This window comes from Musa acuminata, chromosome BXJ2-8 (assembly GCF_036884655.1).
Source record: "Musa acuminata AAA Group cultivar baxijiao chromosome BXJ2-8, Cavendish_Baxijiao_AAA, whole genome shotgun sequence".
Lineage (NCBI taxonomy): Eukaryota > Viridiplantae > Streptophyta > Magnoliopsida > Zingiberales > Musaceae > Musa > Musa acuminata.
Window position 1 is genome coordinate 44891418 of NC_088345.1, and position 21654 is coordinate 44913071.

At 43.5% G+C, this 21654-nt stretch overlaps 2 protein-coding genes and 1 long non-coding RNA gene across 3 annotated transcripts; 2 read left to right on the top strand and 1 right to left on the bottom strand.

Moving 5' to 3' along the window:
• The first annotated feature begins 2417 nt into the window (after positions 1-2417).
• LOC135619622 (uncharacterized) lies at positions 2418-6449 on the top strand. The gene is made up of 2 exons (XR_010489424.1): positions 2418-2846; positions 5178-6449. It is a non-coding gene; the product is annotated as an uncharacterized LOC135619622 (long non-coding RNA).
• Positions 6450-12929: 6480 nt separating this feature from the next.
• LOC135619623 (heat shock 70 kDa protein 4-like) lies at positions 12930-17556 on the bottom strand. The gene is made up of 2 exons (XM_065121808.1): positions 17264-17556; positions 12930-14881 (listed from the first exon to the last, which is right to left on the bottom strand). The coding sequence occupies exons 1-2, from the start codon at positions 17475-17477 to the stop codon at positions 13149-13151; spliced, it is 1947 nt and encodes a 648-aa protein (XP_064977880.1). The 5' UTR covers positions 17478-17556; the 3' UTR covers positions 12930-13148.
• A 1574-nt stretch (positions 17557-19130) lies between these two features.
• Positions 19131-21654, top strand: LOC135619624 (heat shock cognate 70 kDa protein 2-like). Its single transcript, XM_065121809.1, has 2 exons — positions 19131-19416; positions 19786-21654. Exons 1-2 carry the CDS (start codon positions 19203-19205, stop codon positions 21519-21521), a joined length of 1950 nt encoding a protein of 649 aa, XP_064977881.1. The 5' UTR covers positions 19131-19202; the 3' UTR covers positions 21522-21654.

Below are 21654 nucleotides of genomic sequence, written 5' to 3' on the forward strand. Positions count from 1 at the left end.
CGTAGTATAGACCCGATCGAATTCATCCACGTAGCACTAATAACCACGTGTCTTTATTGCAGTCGCCGATTATTTCAAGTGTCTCTGGCTAAGACCAGAAGCTGGTGCCATTGGATGGAGGTATTAATAGCGGGCGCGCTCCCCGTTACGTAACTCAGTCGGCGCCCATCGAGCATTATATTATGATGCAGTGGGAATCGTTATGTGCCGCTTGATGGAGAGCGAGGAGTGGCATGATGACCGTCAGATGGGAATCGGACGGCGCATAGACCTGCAGCCGCCGGTGTAAGTGGACCTTCTTTGTCGGCTCCGGTGGACTCCAACTTGCGTGCTGCTTTTGCCCGTTAAAGAATATATATATACACACACATATATATATATATATAAAGAAAATAAAAAAAATAAAATTAGATGCTGAGTTGGAGATGGAATATTAGGAGCTGACATGTTCATGCAAAATACCCAAATATTGTGTACGTAGTAAAAATACTTGTTACAACATGATGGATTTGAAGTAGATGTTTTGAGGAAATTGTGGGTGGCAGCAATGGAAACCAGGACGAGCACGTCAACTCGTTCATCATCTCCAGCTATGATTCTCAAGTTATATATGTGAGATGCAGAGCAGATCTGGGAGACTGCTGATAGCAGGTGGTTGACTTCGCTGCTCTCTGCTAGATAATGATACAACATTGCTGAAGCAATGTCTCTGACATCTAAATTTAACATCAGAAATATTTTGTTTGGAATGATACAACACTGCTTGAGGCATTGTCTCTGAAGCAACGATATAACATGCATCGCTTATTTTGTTTGGAATGCATTTGCCACTAGAAAACTAGTAATGGAGAGAGAGAGAGAGAGAGAGAGAAGTTGATCGAGGCATTTTGATGCATGGCTGCTCTCTACTAGGAGACAAGGCGATCGGACGAAGACAAGCAATGAAGTCTAATCTACTTTGAAGAAACAAAGTTCCCTTTTTTCTTCTTTTTTGGGAACTTTACACATGTGATCTATCCAATGAGAAAAGTTTCATTGACCTTCAAGCGCCTGCAGTTCATTGGCTAAAATGATCCTTTTGTAGGAGCCGCAGCACAGTAGTAGTAGTAGTAGGAAGGAAGGAACTCCCACCTTCATCTGAGAGCCAAACTTTGAGCTACCATGATAAAGAAGATCACAATAAAAATCATGTGTTTCTGCAGCACTCTGCTCCTCGATACCTTTCAAAGTCTCATCTGTCTTTTGGATCTATACCAGCAGAATTCTCTCGTCCTACCATGTCGTTCACATGGACATGGCTAAAGATGAGAGTAGAATATTAAAAGGTGAGCATTTGATGTGGATGTTTGTCCACATTTGGCAGCTCATGGGAACGTTCCAATGGCTTTTATTGGGACCCCGCAATTTATGGTTGCAAGTGGGCAGGTGTGCACTCTTAATCTCTCCATTAAATTATATGGACCACAGGGATTAACTCTGCTTCCATTTGTGGTTAGGCAAAGGCAGGCAGCCATCCCTTTGACTCTTCCCCAATCCCTTCATCACGAGACCTCTCTTTTCTTCTTTCTTACCCCTTCCTTCCCCCCACAAATAATGACTCTGTTGGGGAGCCTCCATGACAAGCACCATGCATCAGTTTCCTGTGCTGTGCTGTGCTGTGCTGTGCTGTACTGTTAACATTATAGTCACAATCACAGAAAAGATAGGAAATCTAGATGCGTTCGGGGTCAAAGCTAAACAAGAGTCATGATGTTTCCAAAGTGTGTGCTTTGGAAATGTTGAAGGCCTTTCGCTTCACTCAATCAGCAACCAGTTTGAATGAAGGATTAAAAACATGTGCAGACGTGAATTCTATAACGTGAAACAGATACTATTGTCATTCTGATGCAATCACTGCATCACCATGCACTATTTATTGGACACTATAGTCAAACATTAAATCAACAACTGCAGTATGAAATTTCATTCATTTTTGGGGCTGAGAATGGCCTGACTTCTGTCTCAGAGTCTACAGTGAGTAAGTTTTTAATAGTTATATATATATGAATATAAATACATTGATTACAGTTATTTATAAAAATATAAATAAATGGAAGGAATGGTGAACAATGGATTTTTTTTTCCCAAAAGAAAAATCTTATTCATTTCACTCCCTAATATTTGATCCAATAAACACATGACTATTAGGAATGAATTGTCATGTTAGCAATTGGGAAATATTGCAACAGCATTTCCTCTTAATACTATTTATCATGATATTAAGAGGGCTTATTTTGAAACCACCCCAATCTTTCGTTGTATATGTTCATGCCATGTTGCCCGTTATGATGATCCGTTACAGTTGTTAACGGGTCGGATCTAGTCCGTTGTAAATAAAAGCAAAGAAGGGAATCAATTCCCGCCATTTTGAGGGAGGTACCATATAGACCTTCGAGCGGTAACGGCCTCCGATTAGGAATTAGGGTTTGCTTTCGTCGTCGGCCTCCTCTTCTACCGCACGATCGAGTCCCCCATTCCCCATCTCATCCCCGAGGGTTTCCCAACAACCCGAAATTTCTTATCAATGGCTGGCCAATCCGATCCCTACCTCTCCCACTTCTCGGCTCCGGAGGTGCTCAAATCTGGTGGAGTTCATCCCCAACATCTGAACGGAGTCCCTCCACATGATTCATGTAATTTGAGCTCTTTCTTGATCTCTTTATGCCTCTAATTTGATGGATTGATGGCGATTTTGGTGTTATGCCCCTGCCAAGAGGATGTCGGCCTTTCTTTCCGCAAATCGCGAGCGATGGCTCTGAAGAAACGTGAAAAATGCACCATCCGTTCTCCCGAATCGATGTCGGTTGGTGAGGGTTTATTTCTTGGCTGTCATCCAAATTGTTGCTTTCATGAGGTCTGATAACATAAGAAACAAAGAAAGAAGACTTCTTGCTAAACTATGTCTCCTTATAATGCCGACTCTCCGTTAAAATCCTTATCGTAAAGTGCTTACCATAATTATAGTAGTCTTTGATTGGTGCATAATACTTCAGCCCTTGTTCCAGGACTCCATGGATTAGCTTGTCATGGAAGTAAAGAGACTATAAATTTGTCATCTTTCTTCTGTACCTTTCAATTGAAGTCCTGTACATGCTGTTAATATCACACTTAAAGCGAGATCCACCTAATTGCTAAAAGAATCCATAAGCTTTCTTTTCTTTAAGAAAATGCTGGTAATTAAACAGCTTCATGCTATGCAGTTGATCTATTCTTGTGTTTGATGAGCATATGTTGTATCATGACATATATGCTGTTGAAATCTGAAAATTAGTTATTTTAGTTATATAAAAGCTTTTTAGTTGTGTCGGGCCATTTTTCTATCTCATGAAGAATATTTTTTATTAAACTGCTTAATATTTTACGGCAGTAGGTGCTTCAGTATCTTGATTAATGCCCAGAACATCAGCTAAACTTTTTGATACATGAGAGTCTTGTGATCTAATCTAACCCTTGACATCCATATACATGGATTGTGAATCAGTAGTTCAAGAATTCCATATTTCTTTCGAGAGTCTTATGTATCAAAGTTCCCTTACACTGAGAATTCTACTGCCTTTATAACAATAAGTTGCAGATTCTCAGGTTTCCTTCCCCTGGAAAGCAAGTGACTGATGATGGCAATCAGGCATTTGGTATGTCCTTGGTGCTTGCAGCTAGTGAAATGTAATCTATCAGGGAACCCCCAGATGCTAAAACTATCTTTTATCTTCATAATGCTCAGTCATATTTTCATGATTTGCAATACACACAACAATGATAAAAAGAACTATAGAAAATTGTTGCACAGTTCATCCTAACAAGATGTTGACACATCATCTTGCTGGTATTATTTGGTTGTTACTGTCAAAGATTTTAATTTCGAATAATACCACCCATATCGGGCGGTACGTACCGGTCCGCTAGCAGACCGGTATGTGGACCGCCCATTACCGGGTGGTACCGTCGATTGGGGTTGTTTCCGCCCCGTTACCATTCTAAATTGGTCATCACCGTCCGCTACCGGGTGGGTATTAGTCGAGGGAGAAGAATGAAGAGGAGAACTTGGAGATCCGGCGCCGCTCTCTCTCCTCATCTGAGGTGATGAGGGCTCGCTGTCATCGGTGACTTCTCCTCATCCACGCGGGGAGAAGAATCCTCGGTGACGTCGTGGGGAGAAGAAACCGAACGTCCTCATCCGCGCGGGGAGAAGAATCGTCGGCAACGTCATGGGGAGAAGAAATTGAGTGTTGTCGAGGCAGCGTTTCTTCTTCCCACACAAGCAGAAGAAACAAGGTGACTTGCACAAGGAGAAGGAAACAGTTTCTTCTCCCTACCTTCTCTCCACGCGGGTAGAAAAGAGGCAACATCGCCTTTATATATATATATATATATATATATATATATATATATATATATATATATATATATATATATATATATGTTTCTTCTTTGCACGTGCCAAAAAGAGCAATGAGACAGTCGACCTTTTTTATTTACTTTTATATATATCGAGTAGTACACCAAAATGTACCACTTGATATACAGTACCATATCATACCATACCGAGCGAATCTCGAAACTCTGGTACGGTATGAAATTTCAATCCTTGGTTACTATATCTATATTCTTGGAGTCTACCATCATGGTGAAGATTCCACAATGATGACCTTTTCAGAAGTGAAACACTTAGACTTAAATGACATATGTTCTTGCAGCTAAAATGTCTCCAAGTAAATATATTGAGCCCGTTCATGGGAAGGGCCTGACAAGCTTTAAATGAACATGAGAGCCCACATCATCAGGAAGCAAACAGATTAGATCATGACCCAAGAGTAAGTCGGTCAGTTTTCATTCTTATAGCATCTTATTGGCTTTGCACTTGAATCAAATGGCAAATGCATGTATATAATCTACAAGTGATTTCTTCAAGCATTAATCTGCTGACTTTATGCTTGCATGCCTCTTGTGTACATGTGACAGTGCTTTTGGCTATCGTTTCTTGACGAAGTTTGTCTACAACTTTATTTTCATGTGACTACTTCTTGAGTATAAATTATTCTCACTTAGATTTTGTGGTTATCCTTTCAGATTCCGTAGCTTCTGCGTAATTCTTTGTCCGCTAATGAGAATGCTCGCTCTAATTCACTTTCCTTTTGCAGCTTTCCATTGCAGGGAACAGTTCTGTCTTCCCTTCATGTAGGACTCGTGTGATCCACCGGTCTTCTTCCTCTCCCCTTGTAGGCCACCTCCGCCATCTCTATGCACAGGGCTGTGACGACGATTGCTGCAAGAAAAGCAACGCCCTCGTGTTTCAGAGAGACCGGAACCTTGTGATCTATGGCCCAGCGCTTTGGGCCACCGGCACGAGAGTTCTGGTCTCTGCGGGTGTGGTGGTGACACAGAAGTCAACCAGTGCCGTCGGAAAGCCCAAGAACAAGAGCATCTCCATTCATGGCAAATGAATCAATTAGACCGAACAACGACAAAGGCTAGCTATGTGTATATGAAGCGCTATGCTCAGTGCAACTGTAACAGAAGTGATATCTTGGTATCGTCGAACCCGAGGCAGCAGTAAAGAGACACCTCCTGCTGCTCATTCTACAGTAACATCGCATGCGATGAATTCAGAAGTACGCTTCAGTGATAAATAATGATGAACAGTAGCAACAGCATTTGCAAAAAGCTCGGAGGAGGCAGACCACCAACGGGCATCGGCGTCGCCTCTCGTGTCGCAGACCTTCGTCGGTCTTATCCTTGGATCTTTCGTTTCTCTTGTTGTAAGTAGCACTTCGATTCTTTCGTCCGTCTGTTGCTCGACGAAATGCCAGCAAGACCTTGTTCGCCTTTGCGGACTTCACCGCCCGTGTATCCTCCCACAGCCCGCGAGATGACCTCAAGTAGCAAGCTGGGACAATTTGAGTCGATTTTTCAGTTCTTTCGTTATGGGACTTGCGCAATGGAGCTCCACCTCTCTGCTCCCTCCGTTGTCCCGTCTCAGTTCCTCTTTCTCCTCTCTATGCAGCTTGGGCTTGGGCTATGATGGCGACGATTCTCTTGGGCAGATGCTGGAGGCGCTTCCTTGGTCTTTCCATGTCCGCTCTCTCTTTTTTCGTCTTCAGTATACTGTACCTGTGGGAATCTGTATCACCATGATTCAACAAGGTATCCATGCTTCCAGGTGCTGTGTGTGTCTGTTAGTTGCATGCTTGTGACTTGTCTTTTGTTGCAGCCATTCCTTCAATGCTGAATGCCGTCCTCAATACTGAGTGAGCATTGCTTCTATATGGTCTTTTATAGGTGAGAAATCTGTTTCTAGGTGCTATGTGCCTCTGTTAGTTGCACACTTGTGACTTGTCTTTTATTGTAGCCGATACGTTATTACTGGATGTCATCCTCAATCAGTGAGCATTGCTTCTATATGTTCTTTTGCAGGTGAGCTTCACATTCCATTCTTTGTTTTTTATATAGCTTGATTCAATTGGTAACTTCTGTGAGATGATTTTAGATTTTGAAGCTTATATAGGTAGGATTTTAACTTTTGTCAGTGGTGGGAAAAGACCCATGTGGTCATCCTTTGAACATGTCCATATCATTTTAGGTGATTCTCTATCTTATTCTCTATTTGTACTACACATATTTCTTCATGAATGTGTAATATTTCTGTCTTTCCTACAAAGTTTGCATGTCTACTTCAACATAATCATGAACGCTAAAACATGACTTGTCTACCAAATTACAATCTTTTTAGTATAGAAGGCACTCAGTGATCACAAAAGATTATCGACGTCCCCTCTCGTTTTATCATTCAGCTTTTGCACCATGAATTGATTTTAGACTTTTTTTGTCATTCCAACAAATAATGTTCCCTTTGAGTGATAAGGACCAGTGGCAATTTAACAATCCATTTGTTTTGCTTAGCACTTCCCACGAAGAGGTCCTGCATCATGATGATTTCCAATCTGCTTTCTATCAGATGGGATTTTCCGCAGGTTTTTAATTATGAGCATAGTGGCAAAACCAAGAAAAAAATTCTGGATGTGTGCCTCACTGTCATCTAAGGGAAGCATTGGTTGACCCCACCTCGCTAGCACAAGGTGGGGTTGATAAACGCAAGCTCCATCAGCTTCGCCCGACCCTTCGCTAGCACCAACCTCATCTTCACCCTCCTCACCCTCCCGGTGAGGTTACAGTTGCATCAATCTGAGTGGGCAGGGGTCTCGAGGGTTGTCATTGTGGTTGAGTGGAGTAGAGGTCGGCACAGCAACAATGTTATAGTGGGGTGATTCTTGACAGCATCACCATCCGGAGCTTTCCGACATTTCGAACGCTCCCGATCTATTTGTGTAGCCGAGCATGATAGGGAGCACTTAATTGTTATCTAATAATGGTATATAGGATGAAAGGAAAAGATGATGATCACCCTCTATCTATCTTCCCACATGGGAAAGGGTCAAATGCAAATGATTATGGGTTGTCTCCACTTATTACCCATGTCACCAAGAGATTAAGGGGAGGTCGTTAGAGGTAGTTAGAGACCGTCTCCTCACATAATATTTTGTTGAATATTTTGTTCATTTATGATTATGTATAAAAGCTCATCTTAAGGAGGGCTTATTTTTTTTTGACCACTCATATATACACTCATATAACTCATGTTACTAATTTAGGTGTCGGAGAGATCATGTTAAAAAACCTCTCCTGTCCTCATGCAGGTGGCACCTTAGAAGCTTAGCGTTTTCACTTTAAAGACACATCGGACCACCCTACATATATGAGTTCGAACTATATTGAGCTGATCAGGACACCAATGATTTCTACCTTTATTATTTTGGCATTAGAATGAGGGTTCAATATTACAAGAATGCCCACCTGTCAATCCTCTCAATGAACACTCGAGCAAGGAGGCTTTACCCCCAACCCACATTACTTTCACTCAAGGGGAGCAACAGTTAACCTTTTCGCACATGGACATATCCACCGTGGCACAAATGTCGATGTGGTACTAACGTCTATTCAATGACCTAAGCCTCTCACCCACAACGATGACCCCGAGCCACTTGCTCATCTCCATTGAGGTGTTCTTGAATCTCACACAACAAGTCTAGACGCTAATACGCATGATACAAGTCATCCTCCACTTTTGTCCTAGTTAGCTCAATAAGCGACGCCACAGCTTAGCCACAGTCATCGGCTCAACCGCCACCTACACTGGCACCCATCGAGGTTCCCCACCTGACATGGTGTTGACATCTCATGAGCACCCGAGACTCATCAAACCGTCGACCAGGGGGGCAGTTCACTCCCCAACTATAGAATTTAGCGAGCCACACCACCACTTTCCCTACCTAAATCCGAGACCCAATCAATAGATTCAATAGAGGATTCTCTACGAATCCAACTACAGTAGATGGATCGACGTTTAGAGGAGATGCAATAAGAGTTCTAACAATCCAAGGGAAGTATTGGTTGACCCCACCTCGGGTCGGTCACCATTCACCTAGAAAATCTAGGAAAAATCGATTCTAGCAAACTTTTGCCTCCCATCGTTGGAGGCATTTGATGGCAATGTCGACCCAATAGAACACATTGTAGTTTTTCATGCCCAAATGTTATTGTATGACACTTCGAACGCTGTGATGTGCTGCACCTTCTTGATTATATTAAAAGCCCTAGAACGAGAATATTACACTTGCTTGAAGCTGCTATCCATAAGTTCTTTTGCCCGTCTCGTAAAGAAGTTCGAATTTCACTTCCTCGGAAATATGCACCTAAGGCCATTGGCAACAACGCTTCTCAAACTCAAGCAAGAGGAGGAGGAAATGCTTACATACTTCATCACTTAGTTCACTAATGAAATCCAAGGCATGGTAGATGTCCATCTGTTGCTTATAATGCATACCTTCATGATGAGGCTCAAGCACTCTCGTCTCTTCTAATCGTTAGTGGAAATGCCATCGACGACAATACCAAGGTACTTCAAAGGGACAATCAATACATTGCCACCGAGGCAATGGTCGCTGGTAAGCATAGAAAGTCAAGCAAGAGGCCGAAGCAAAAACAACCACAATTCACCTTGACCTCGAGATCACTACGGTGAAGGAGGAACGAACGACTTTAGTTACCACGCCCAAGGTCCGAGCTAACTCCCCTGAATATGTTTAGAACTAAAGTTTTTCTACAGATATAAGAGAAGGGGCTCTTAAAAGACCCTCACTCAATGATGACTTCGTTGGTAAAAAAAGACGGGTCTAAATACTATTAGTTCATCGACATGAAAGAATAGATTGAAGAACTCATACGTCGAGGACATCTCGAGCAATTCGTTCAATAACACAAGGAACTCTCACCCTGACCTCAGGCACTAGTGGAGAACCGAGGCTAAGTAGAGATGGCTCCTAAAGGGGCTTTGGAGGTTCAAATGGAAGAATAAGCCTCACCCCCCACAATCAAGGGAGATTTATAGTGAGGTGATCAATCTCCCTCCTCCAACATTGATGACAAGTGTCCTTTCAAGTTGATTCCAAAGAGACATCAATTGATGAAAGGGCACCTCGGAAAGCGTAAAAGTGATCAATGTGCGAAGTGTTGAATATCGGATTTTGATAATAAAATCAATTGATGAGTTTACGATCTAATCTATATTTTGAGTGACACAAGATTAACTTCGATCAAAAAAGATAAATCGATTAAAGCAGGAGGAATCAGACATTGGACCGGAGTGAAATAGGTCGGGAGATTGGACATCGAGCCGAAGGATCGGTCGACATACCGGCATAAGGTCTTCGTGTCATGAGTTTAGGCATCGAGCCAAATGATCAAACATTGCACCAAAGAGATCAGAAGTTACGGGAGTCAACATGCTGCTTGGGTAATACGTTAAAGGAGATGACGATGCGTTGAAGGATCGGAGGAAGCGCTAGATGAACCAATGACATGTCGGACAATATAGGATTCATGCTTGTAATCAATTATATCTAGATCAAGTTAGTTTAGGTCTAATTGAGTCAGTATTTGGGTGAAACAATGCCAACTCAATTAGGGGTCAATTGGACCCGAATTAGGGTTATTTTGGGCTAAGTGAAAGGCTCATTCAGTGACCCATAGCAAGCCTAAGCGGTGGCACCGTCAGACTAGGCAGTGATACCGCCCAGATATAGTCTCTCAGACTGTGTCAGACAATGGAACTGCTAGACTGGGCGGTGGTACCGCTAGATTGAGCGGCGGTACAGCCTAGTGTTAGTGCTGCAGGCGATGGTACGGTCAGGACTCAAGAAACCCGGGATGAGACTATTTTTTACTTTATTTTTGAAGTCATTTGGGATCTATAAATACCCTAGTTATTTTCGCTTGGCAAAGCAAGAAATTGAGTAGAAAAGGGAGAAAGAATACTTGAGAAAAAAAAAATAGAAACTCTCTTAGGATTTAGAGTCTCTTCCTTTTAGAGTTAGAAAATTTTCTAAGGGAATAGTGAAGTCTAAAAGAGAGGTGTAAAGGTTCTCTCCTGAGCTTGTGAAAATGAGAAAGAGTTGTAAGAGTAGTTGATTTTTGCCTGTTGAAAGAAGATCGATAATGGAAGTCGATGGCCTCGAGTGAAGAGTAATCGGGAGTGGATGTAGGTCACGACGATCAAACCACTATAAATCTGGTGTACTTAGTTTGTATTTCTATTATGTTTTTCATTCTCATATTGCAAAGCGATTTACTTGCTAACGACTCTTACTACGCATACGAACGTGCTCTCTAAGTTTAAACACCCCCCCAACCCCCCCCCCCCCCCCTAGTGCCGATTTCGGTCCTAACACGAAGATTATCTTGGAAGTACAAAAATGATCGATGTGCATAGAGCACTTCGAAGAGCATAAAAATGACCAATATGTGAAGACCATATTGCAAAATGCAAAAGTGATCGATGAGCAAAAAACTCGACCAAGGTAAGAAGAAATCCGTCACGGTAGGAGATACAAGATAAAATATGCTCGAGACGCATGAATCACAAAAACCCAATGTGCGTTAGAAGGAACCCACACGACGGGAGGCATAAGGCAAAATGTGAATGAAGTGCGTGAGTCAAGAAAGCCCAACCCGTATAAGAAGAAACACGCCACGACGGGAGACACAAGAGAAAATGTGTCCAAGTCGTATGAGTCAGGAAAACCTGATCAATACCAGAAGAAACTCATCATGACGGGAGGCACAAGAGAATATGTGCTTGAGACACACGAGTCAAAAAACCTAACTTTTGTAAAAAAAAAAAAACCATAACAACGAGAGGCATAAGGAAAAATATGCCCAAGGCGTGTCAGCTGGGAAAGCCCGACCTCCACCTCCACCTAAGGTGGAGAGATTGGGAAGTTCAAACCCCGTCTCCACGCAAGGTGTGGAGGTTTGGAAACTTGACCCCCGCCTCCGCTCGAGGTAGGGAGGTTGGGAAGTTCGATCCCACCTCCGCTCGAGGTATGGAAGTCGGGAAGCCCAACCCCACCTCCGTTCGAGGTATGGGGGTTGGGAAGCTCAACCCCCACCTCTGGTCATGGTATGGAGGTCAGGAAGCCTGACCCCCGCCTAAGGCTCGAAGGTCGGAAAACCCGACCTCGTCCGACCAATATGCATCCCTCGATGATATGGGAGCCAGGTCGGTAATTGATCGCAACCAGCAACGCTGGGGGAGGCGATCCTAAATGGATGTGTCAAACGAACTCATGTCAGACGATATGAGGTGCATGATAGACTAGACGTGCAGGACGAATTTGTGTTGGATAAACTAAACATGCCACTAGGTCGACAATGGATTGAAGAGGTATGAGCCCTTAGGCATGCCTTTAGAGGAGGACAAATGATAGGGAGTACAATATCAAATAATCGTCATCTGGTATGTAACAACCACGTGGTGTCTAGGGTGAAAGAAGAAGACGAATATCACCCTCCACCCGTCTACTCACATGAATAAAAGTTTAAAATAGAGGTTAGAGGCTACTCCCTCCCTTGTCGCCCACATAGATAAGAGGCCAAGGGGAGGCTATTGGAGGCGGTTATAAAATATTATGTCCCTTTACGACCAGGTATAAAAGCTCGTCTTCAACAACACAATGAAGAGGAGCTTATCTTTTTTGACTGCATTACTAACTTGAGCATCGAACGGATCAGGTCTGGAAATCTCTCCCGAGCTCAGTCTTCATGTAGATAGCACCTCGAGGACTCGACATTTCCACCGCATAGGCACCTTAGACAACCCTACACATATGAGTCCAAACAATATCGAGTTGATCAAGACGTCAATGACTTCTTCCCTCATTAGAGTTCGTTCAGCCATGGATTTCGATTGGGTCGAGCCGACAACCCTAGCTTGAAGATGTCAAGCTCATTCCACCATGGACTTTGCTTGGGTCGAGCCGACAACCCCAAAGATGCCAAGCTCGTTCCGCCATGGACTCCGACTGGGTTGAGCCAGCAACCCCAACTCCCTACTCCCACCGGTCCAAGTCGATGGCAGCTGCGGAACCTCATTTCCGCTGCCATTGCTACTGCTACCCCGATGATAAGCTTGTTGCTATCATAGAGAGCAAATGACAGAAGTAACAAAGCAAGAAATTAGCAACACTGGTGTGAAGCTGATGAGGGGAAAAGAAATGGACAAAGAGAAAAAGGCAAAGAGAAGGCTCACCTGGTCCAAGTTAGGTGGATGGACATTTACGGGAACAGACAACTGGTTTGGAGACTGCTTGCTTCTCTTTCGGCAAAAGAGAACGGAGTGATGATACGTCTGCTTTCTCGTGGCTTTTATGTTTTTATATTCTTGGGTGAGGTTCTGGCCATGGCGCCAGGGAAGAAAGAGAGAGCGAGAGCGAGAGAGAGAGAGAGAGAGAGAGAGAATGATGTGTTGGCTACATAAATCGCATACCCAATGCTAACAATTTTGTATCATTTGACTCGACAATGCCGAAGTGTAATTAGTTTCCAAAAAAGGTATAAGCAGACTTCATGTAAAACTGACGCAACAATAATAGTTCAAAAATAAGAGGGCATGGCCCATGACATACGGCCAATAGCAACCCCAACAGTTCAAATTTGACATTCAATGAAACTAAATCGAGAACGAGATACCATTGAGACAACATCAAGGACGGCCGAACTTAATCCACCTCCTCAATCTTGGGACCTGCACCACTGGCACCAGCAGAGGGTGCGTCATCATCCATTCCACCACCCATGTCAGCACCGGCACCCTGATACATCTTGGCGATGATGGGGTTGCAAATGCTCTCCAGCTCCTTCATCTTGTCTTCGAACTCGTCAGCTTCTGCCAACTGATTGCCGTCGAGCCACTGGATTGCCTGATCAATGGCATCCTCGATCTTCTTCTTATCGGCAGCTGCAAGCTTGGATGCAATCTTATCATCCTTGATGGTGTTTCTCATGTTGTAAGAGTAGTTCTCCAGAGCATTCTTAGCCTCCACCTTCTTCTTGTGCTCCTCGTCCTCCGACTTGTACTTCTCCGCTTCCTGCACCATCTTCTCGATGTCCTCCTTGCTGAGCCTACCCTTGTCATTGGTAATGGTGATCTTGTTCTTCTGGCCGGTGGTCTTGTCCTCAGCAGAGACGTTCAAGATACCATTGGCATCAATGTCAAAGCAAACGGTGATCTGAGGAACACCCCTAGGAGCAGGTGGAATTCCAGAGAGTTCGAATTTGCCCAGCAGATTGTTGTCTCTGGTCCTCGTCCTCTCACCCTCGTAAACCTGAATCAGGACACCGGGTTGGTTGTCAGAGTAGGTAGAGAAGACTTGCTCCTTCTTTGTGGGGATGGTGGTGTTCCTGGGAATCAAGACAGTCATGACTCCTCCCGCGGTCTCCAGACCAAGAGAGAGAGGCGTGACATCCAACAGAAGCAGGTCCTGAACCTTCTCATTGCCCTCACCGCTAAGAATTGCAGCCTGAACAGCAGCACCATAAGCAACTGCCTCGTCAGGATTAATACTTTTGCATAGCTCCTTACCATTGAAAAAGTCCTGCAGCAGTTGCTGAACCTTCGGAATTCTGGTAGACCCACCAACAAGAACCACATCATCGACACTGCTCTTGTCCATCTTGGCATCCCTCAAACACTTCTCGACAGGATCCATGCACTTCCTGAACAGGTCCATGTTAAGCTCTTCAAACCTGGCTCTGGTGATGGTGGTGTAGAAATCAACACCCTCGTACAAGGAATCAATCTCAATTGTGGTTTGTGCAGTGGAGGAGAGAGTCCTCTTTGCCCTCTCACATGCTGTCCTCAACCTTCTAAGAGCTCTAGGGTTCCCACTTATATCTTTCTTGTGCTTTCTCTTGAACTCTTGGACAAAATGGTTGACCATTCGGTTGTCAAAATCCTCACCACCAAGGTGAGTATCACCAGCAGTAGCCTTGACCTCAAAAATACCTTCTTCGATTGTAAGAAGAGAGACATCAAAGGTGCCACCACCAAGGTCAAAGATGAGGACATTCTTCTCACCAACACTACTAGCCTTCTTGTCAAGACCATAAGCGATAGCAGCAGCAGTGGGCTCATTGATAATCCTCATAACATTAAGACCAGAAATGACACCAGCATCTTTAGTGGCCTGGCGCTGTGAGTCGTTAAAGTAAGCAGGAACAGTGACAACAGCATTCTTGACGACAGATCCCAGGTATGCCTCAGCAATTTCCTTCATCTTCATCAAGACCATGGAAGAAATCTCTTCAGCAGAAAACTGCTTTTCCTCCCCCTTGTACTGGACAGCAATCATAGGCTTGTCACCTGGACCAGAAGTGACCTTGAAAGGCCAGAGCTTGATGTCGCTCTGGACAGATGCATCGGTGAATCGCCTTCCAATCAATCGCTTTGCATCTGGAAGGAGAAGGAACATATGAGCCACTACACTTTCAAAGTAACAACAACTAAAGGTTTCTAAGAAAATAAAATAGGTAAAACAATCTTTCACATGCCAAAAAGGGCAAACTAAGCAATGCAATAGAACGTGCAAATATGAACCATTAAGCATTTAAATGAGTGCCAACAAGCAAAACTATTTTATCAATATTAATTGGACTGCCAAGCATTTCCTTGTCATTATCAAAGATTCTAGACACTGTTACTGTATTTAGTAACTTGAGAGGAAGATAGCCGCATCTGTTAGAGGTTATACAATAAAAAAACCTTTTTTTATGAATACAGCATTAGACTGGCCAGAAAGAAGCAGACAAGAGACAACAAGCATTCTAGAGTTTCATGGCTAAATCAATCTTGGCAAAATTGTAGTTGCACATAAGAAGAAACTGACATCACAACCTTACTTGCAGCAACTAATACATTACCACAGCACATGAAATGAGTTTGTTTCAAAACCATGATAAAAGAAATCCTTGAAGAACCACGAATTATATGGTTCTAGCATTAAAGAAAGCATTATATAGCCATGAAGCAAGGGAACATAATAAAAAATTAATTATTGCCTATAGTCAAGACTTCTGCACCAAAGTAAAAGTGAGAACAAATCATACTTGAGCACAAGTGATAGAAGCAAAAAATAAGATCAACAAGAACATAAGATTACTGGATTATAAAAATAATGAAAGTAAATAAAACATGTGGAGCCATTTGGATGTAAAAAACAAGAATCCTTGGTTTGGAATCAATTGATCGTGCAGAATTTTCTAAGAAATTCTTTGACTTCTTCAGAGAGCAGATGATATTTTTTTCATTTGCTTCTCATGTTCTGTGAATAACCAGGACACTAAGGTAGAGGCCTTTACCTCTCCTCTGCTGTGATCAAACGTGAATTCATAAGAGGTTTGTGGGATTGGATGGTAGGGTAGGGATGGCTATATTGTCAAAGGAGAACTCCAGGCTAAAATGAAACACATGGCTACATGTTATGCCTATAAATGAGAGAATTACAAATCTGCTATTTCTACAAACAAGGAAGAGCAGTTGGATGCCAACTGGTGATTGCTTGTGGTTTCATAATTAATTTGGGATTATCAAGTTAAGTCAGCATATACAGGTTAAATGTTATACAATAGCATCTCGGAAGAGTACACATATGTACCACTGTTTTGTCCTAGAATTAGCACCTCTTGACTAAATTTCTCAGCTCATGAACTCCAAATGGCACTGCCTTGAACATACAATTCAAGCCTTAATAACAATTTACAATGGCCTTCACAGTCGTTCACTATATGACCTATTGAATCATTTTAAAACAAGTGCTTGGGAAACTTTCAAATTATGTTTTTCAAATCCTATTGAAATCATTCTGACTATTTATTTTCATAAGCTCGTATTAATACCTAAAAGACCCATACCTATTTTAGCTTTCTGTAAGAAAAAGAACAAAGCAAAGAGAGTTCAGCTATTGATTTCTCTTTGTCATGATTATGACAAGTAGGACCAAGTCAAACCGCCAACTAGCTGATATACAGGAAGTGCGAAAGAGTAATCCAAGCAAACTTTTTGTAATAGTTCTAAAGTATCATGCAGTAGATTAATAAGCTAATATTCACTGGTTCTTCTTCCTTTCATGAATTTTCTGCTATTATCCCAAGCATATCTTTATTTCCTTCCCCACTCTGCTGCAAAAACATCTATTAGATAATACCCTTATCCCAGTTAGCGCTATCGTAAACCAATATAAAAGTGTGCTTTCTTCTCTTGTAGGTAGCATCAAAGACACTATCACAGAGGCCTCAAGTACATGAGCACATTCAAAATCCAGGTAACACAGCAACTCAACCCATATCCAAATCCCTGAAGCTCTGTATACCAAACGGTGCAAGTATCAAAAGGCAAATGATCTGTTGACTCGAAGCTACATAGTCTGCTTTATTTCCTTGGCGAGTTATCTAGTCACAAACCTCATAACTACTACAAAAGATGTACCAGAAAACATTCAAACCAATGAAAGAAGGGTTCTAATAATTTGGTTCTTGCGAGCAAGCATACCTAAAACGTCTCCAAAGAGAAGAACCATACCCAAGCAAACATATCACATAACAGCCAGATCAAACTCACGATTGTAAACGATCACAAAATAATAGCTAATGATTCCAGATCTAGCCAGATCTAGTGCAAGTAAGCCCAATGGAGCAAAATTAATCATAGATCTTTCATCAATAATGAATGATAACGAAAACCTAGTGCTAACATCGTTCAGAATATAAAGCACAGATCCAAATCACCATACGTAAGCCATCTCAAGAATCATCAAGCGATCTCGAGGGGCATACTCACCGAAAACAGTGTTGATAGGGTTCATGGCGACCTGGTTCTTGGCGGCATCACCGATGAGCCGCTCGGTGTCCGTGAAGGCGACGTAGGAAGGGGTGGTGCGGTTGCCCTGGTCGTTGGCGATGATCTCCACCCGGTCATGCTGCCACACCCCGACGCAGGAGTAGGTGGTGCCGAGGTCGATCCCGATCGCCGGCCCATCACCCTTACCGGCCATTTCCCTAGAGATCGAGGACGAGAGCCGCGGTTGAGGAGGCGTGAGAGGCGCTAGGGTTTGCGTGAGAATGGAGGAGACGATGGAAGCGAGAGGGAGCGGTTATAAAGAGCATTTCAGGGTTCTAGAATGTTCGGGCGGCTTCGTGGGTGCCACCCGACCAAATTGGAATGGACGGTCGAGATTAGATGTTTCTTAGACGAGAAGGAATCGGACTCGAAGTCCGTGTGAACGCATCGCCGTCTGCAAAGCGGCGCATAAAACGGTTCGCGTGCGGCAGTGGTAAGACGGATCCTCTTCAAAAAGGATTTCAAATAAAAACTTTAACGTCCATATCCTTATCGTTGCTTGATGTGAGATTCTAGAATCGACGGATAGATCCTGCTAAGGCGTACTACCTTTTGGAGATGATCCAATTAAACACGTGAATTCCCAGTCAACGGGGCGGATTCAACGTTCCAAAGTGAACGCTCACACCTCAGCAGGATACAGCTGTGTGGCTTTCAGTTATAATAATTAAAATAAAAACTTTCTTTCAAAAAAAAAACTCTTATAAATTTGATTTTTTAATAAAATAATAACTCGATGAATAAAATAAAAGAAAATTGAGATTAATTTCATTGGCGTTTTATGGAATTTAACAACAAATAGTAACTAAAATAAAATAATAAATACAAGTAAATACATTGAATAATTATTCATATTTTGAATTTTAATTTTCATTCGGGAGCAATTTTGAAGCTTGAGGATGCAGGCCTCCGTGGCATCGGAACTTGCTTAAGAAAAATAAATGAAATAGGAAACGCATTATTATGACAAAAAGTTATGCAATGATTCCAACCTGTGCGATGCACTACGAATAAACTAATTTGAATTATAGGCACTTATTGAATTCATTGATGACTTCTTTGGTAAAAACAACTGTCTGAACACTTAATGGTCGCATACCTTATAATGCAGCCAACTACAAAGGGTCCTATGAATTTTTCTTTCGTTAGTATCGTTTATTTAATCAATAAATACGACAATATATGTGCCTGACGTTATCATATTTATTTTTTTCAATAAATATCGGAATAAGTAGGCATCTATATTGGTTTTGGGTATATATCGAGTCCATAGAGTGATGTGTTTATTGAGATCAATGAGATGATTTCATTGATCTCATCTCATTGATCAATGAGATGAGATATTTTTAAACAATATAGCTTTTTCAATTAAAATCTTCCTGTTTTATTATAATTTTGCTTTGAGAATAACATAGGGTCTTTGGGTGCTAATGTCACAAGCTTTCCTTAGCAGACTTACCTAATACATCGACGTGTTTAGCGTAGGTGAGGCTAATCTCATTTTTCGCATTTGAAGGTTTGAGATGAATAGAAGGATTAGGATTATCATCCGTGAATAAAATAATAATATGAGAAAGTAATTCTAATTTAAGAAGAGGGGTAAAGAAGGTAACGTCCCACCGAATATTTTTATTATTCAAAATGGTTAAGAATTGAAATATGAAAACCGTTAGCCTATTCAACTTGATTTGTTCAACCCTTCCGCAACAATATCGCATACAAATTAGGGGTCGAGAGGTCACCAGAACATTCCAGAAACACCCATACCCCTTCACTATAAATAGTCCTTACATCCCCTTCCCCTTCACATAATCCGCTGCTCTCGATTTCTCATCTTCTTCTATTTGATTCTTGCGCGCAATCCAATCGGCGAGATAAGATGGCCGGGAAGGGCGAGGGGCCGGCGATCGGGATCGACCTCGGCACCACTTACTCGTGCGTCGGGGTGTGGCAGCACGACCGGGTGGAGATCGTCGCCAACGACCAGGGCAACCGCACCACCCCCTCCTACGTTGCCTTCACCGACAGCGAGCGCCTCATCGGAGACGCCGCCAAGAATCAGGTGGCAATGAACCCCATCAACACCGTCTTCGGTGAGTGCCCCTCATCTATGATGATACATGCTAATCTCCTTGCGATGTCTTCCTGCTTCGATCGTGGTATCGTCCATGTGATATTTCTTATATCGCGATGGACACGCAATGCTTGGAAGGTTTAATTTTGAGTCTAGAGCTGTATAAATTTGATCTATTAAGCCTTTTGAGTCCTTAATGCTGGAATGTTAGGCATATGGTTGTCTTTTTGTGTTCGATTGGGATGTGCTTCAAGATAGCTAATGGTAGATTAATCAGTGTTGTTATTTCATCGAACACCTTCACTTCCTGATAGGCTTGTGATGCAATTTAGTATTTTGTAATCCTTGAGAACTAACGTTAGAATCCTTTTGTATTGTGAACATTCAGATGCAAAACGTTTGATTGGAAGGCGGTTCAATGATCCGTCTGTTCAAAGTGACATCAAGCACTGGCCCTTCAAGGTCGTTGCTGGCGCCGCGGACAAGCCCATGATTGTCGTCCAGTACAAGGGTGAGGAGAAGCAATTCGCTGCGGAAGAGATCTCTTCCATGGTGTTGATCAAGATGCGTGAGATCGCAGAGGCTTACCTTGGTTCTACCGTCAAGAACGCTGTGGTTACTGTCCCCGCTTACTTCAACGACTCGCAGCGCCAGGCCACCAAGGATGCCGGCGTCATCGCGGGCCTTAACGTCATGCGCATCATCAATGAGCCCACCGCTGCTGCTATCGCCTACGGCCTCGACAAGAAGGCGAGCAGTGCCGGGGAGAAGAACGTCCTCATCTTCGACCTTGGCGGCGGCACGTTCGACGTCTCGCTCCTTACCATCGAAGAGGGGATCTTTGAGGTGAAAGCTACCGCCGGAGACACCCATCTCGGAGGAGAAGACTTCGACAATCGCATGGTGAACCATTTCGTCCAAGAATTCAAGAGGAAACATAAGAAGGATATAAGTGGGAATCCAAGGGCTTTGAGGAGGCTGAGGACAGCCTGCGAGAGGGCGAAGAGGACTCTGTCTTCCACAGCTCAAACCACGATTGAGATCGACTCCCTCTTCGAGGGCGTCGATTTCTACTCCACCATCACGCGAGCCCGATTCGAGGAGCTGAACATGGATCTATTCAGGAAGTGCATGGAACCCGTGGAAAAGTGTTTGAGGGATGCGAAGATGGACAAGAGCACTATCCATGACGTGGTCCTCGTCGGTGGATCCACCCGAATCCCGAGGGTGCAGCAGCTGCTGCAGGACTTCTTCAACGGCAAGGAGCTGTGCAAGAGCATCAACCCCGACGAGGCCGTCGCCTACGGCGCTGCAGTCCAAGCTGCCATCCTGAGTGGCGAGGGCAACGAGAAGGTACAGGACCTGCTCTTGTTGGACGTCACTCCTCTCTCGCTCGGGCTCGAGACGGCGGGAGGAGTCATGACTGTGCTGATTCAGAGAAACACAACCATCCCAACCAAGAAGGAGCAGGTCTTCTCCACCTACTCGGACAACCAGCCCGGAGTCCTTATCCAGGTTTACGAGGGGGAGAGGACCAGGACCAGAGACAACAACTTGCTCGGCAAATTCGAGCTCTCCGGCATCCCCCCTGCTCCCAGGGGCGTGCCTCAGATCACCGTGTGCTTCGACATCGACGCCAACGGCATCCTGAACGTGTCAGCGGAAGACAAGACCACCGGGCAGAAGAACAAGATCACCATCACCAACGACAAGGGAAGGCTGAGCAAGGAGGAGATAGAGAGGATGGTGCAGGAGGCGGAGAAGTACAAGTCGGAGGATGAGGAGCACAAGAAGAAGGTCGAGGCCAAGAACGCATTGGAGAATTACGCATACAACATGAGGAACACGGTGAAGGACGACAAGATCGCGTCGAAGCTGCCGGCGGCCGACAAGAAGAAGATCGAAGATGCAGTCGACCAAGCGATCCAGTGGCTCGATGCCAACCAGCTGGCCGAAGTCGACGAGTTCGAGGACAAAATGAAGGAGCTGGAGAACTTGTGCAATCCCATCATTGCGAAGATGTACCAAGGTGCCGGCGGCGGTATGGCCGGTGGCATGGACGAAGAGGAGGGTCCATCTAATGGTGGTGGTGGCGCAGGCCCCAAGATCGAGGAAGTTGATTGAGTGAGATTTCTTTTTCGATCGGTGATAAATCTAATTTATTCCTTTCTGATTCTGTCAGTCATTTTTGTTTGAAGGAATTTTTTTTATTATTTCTTAAAGCCCCAATAAGATATCAATATTTGTTGTTCTTATA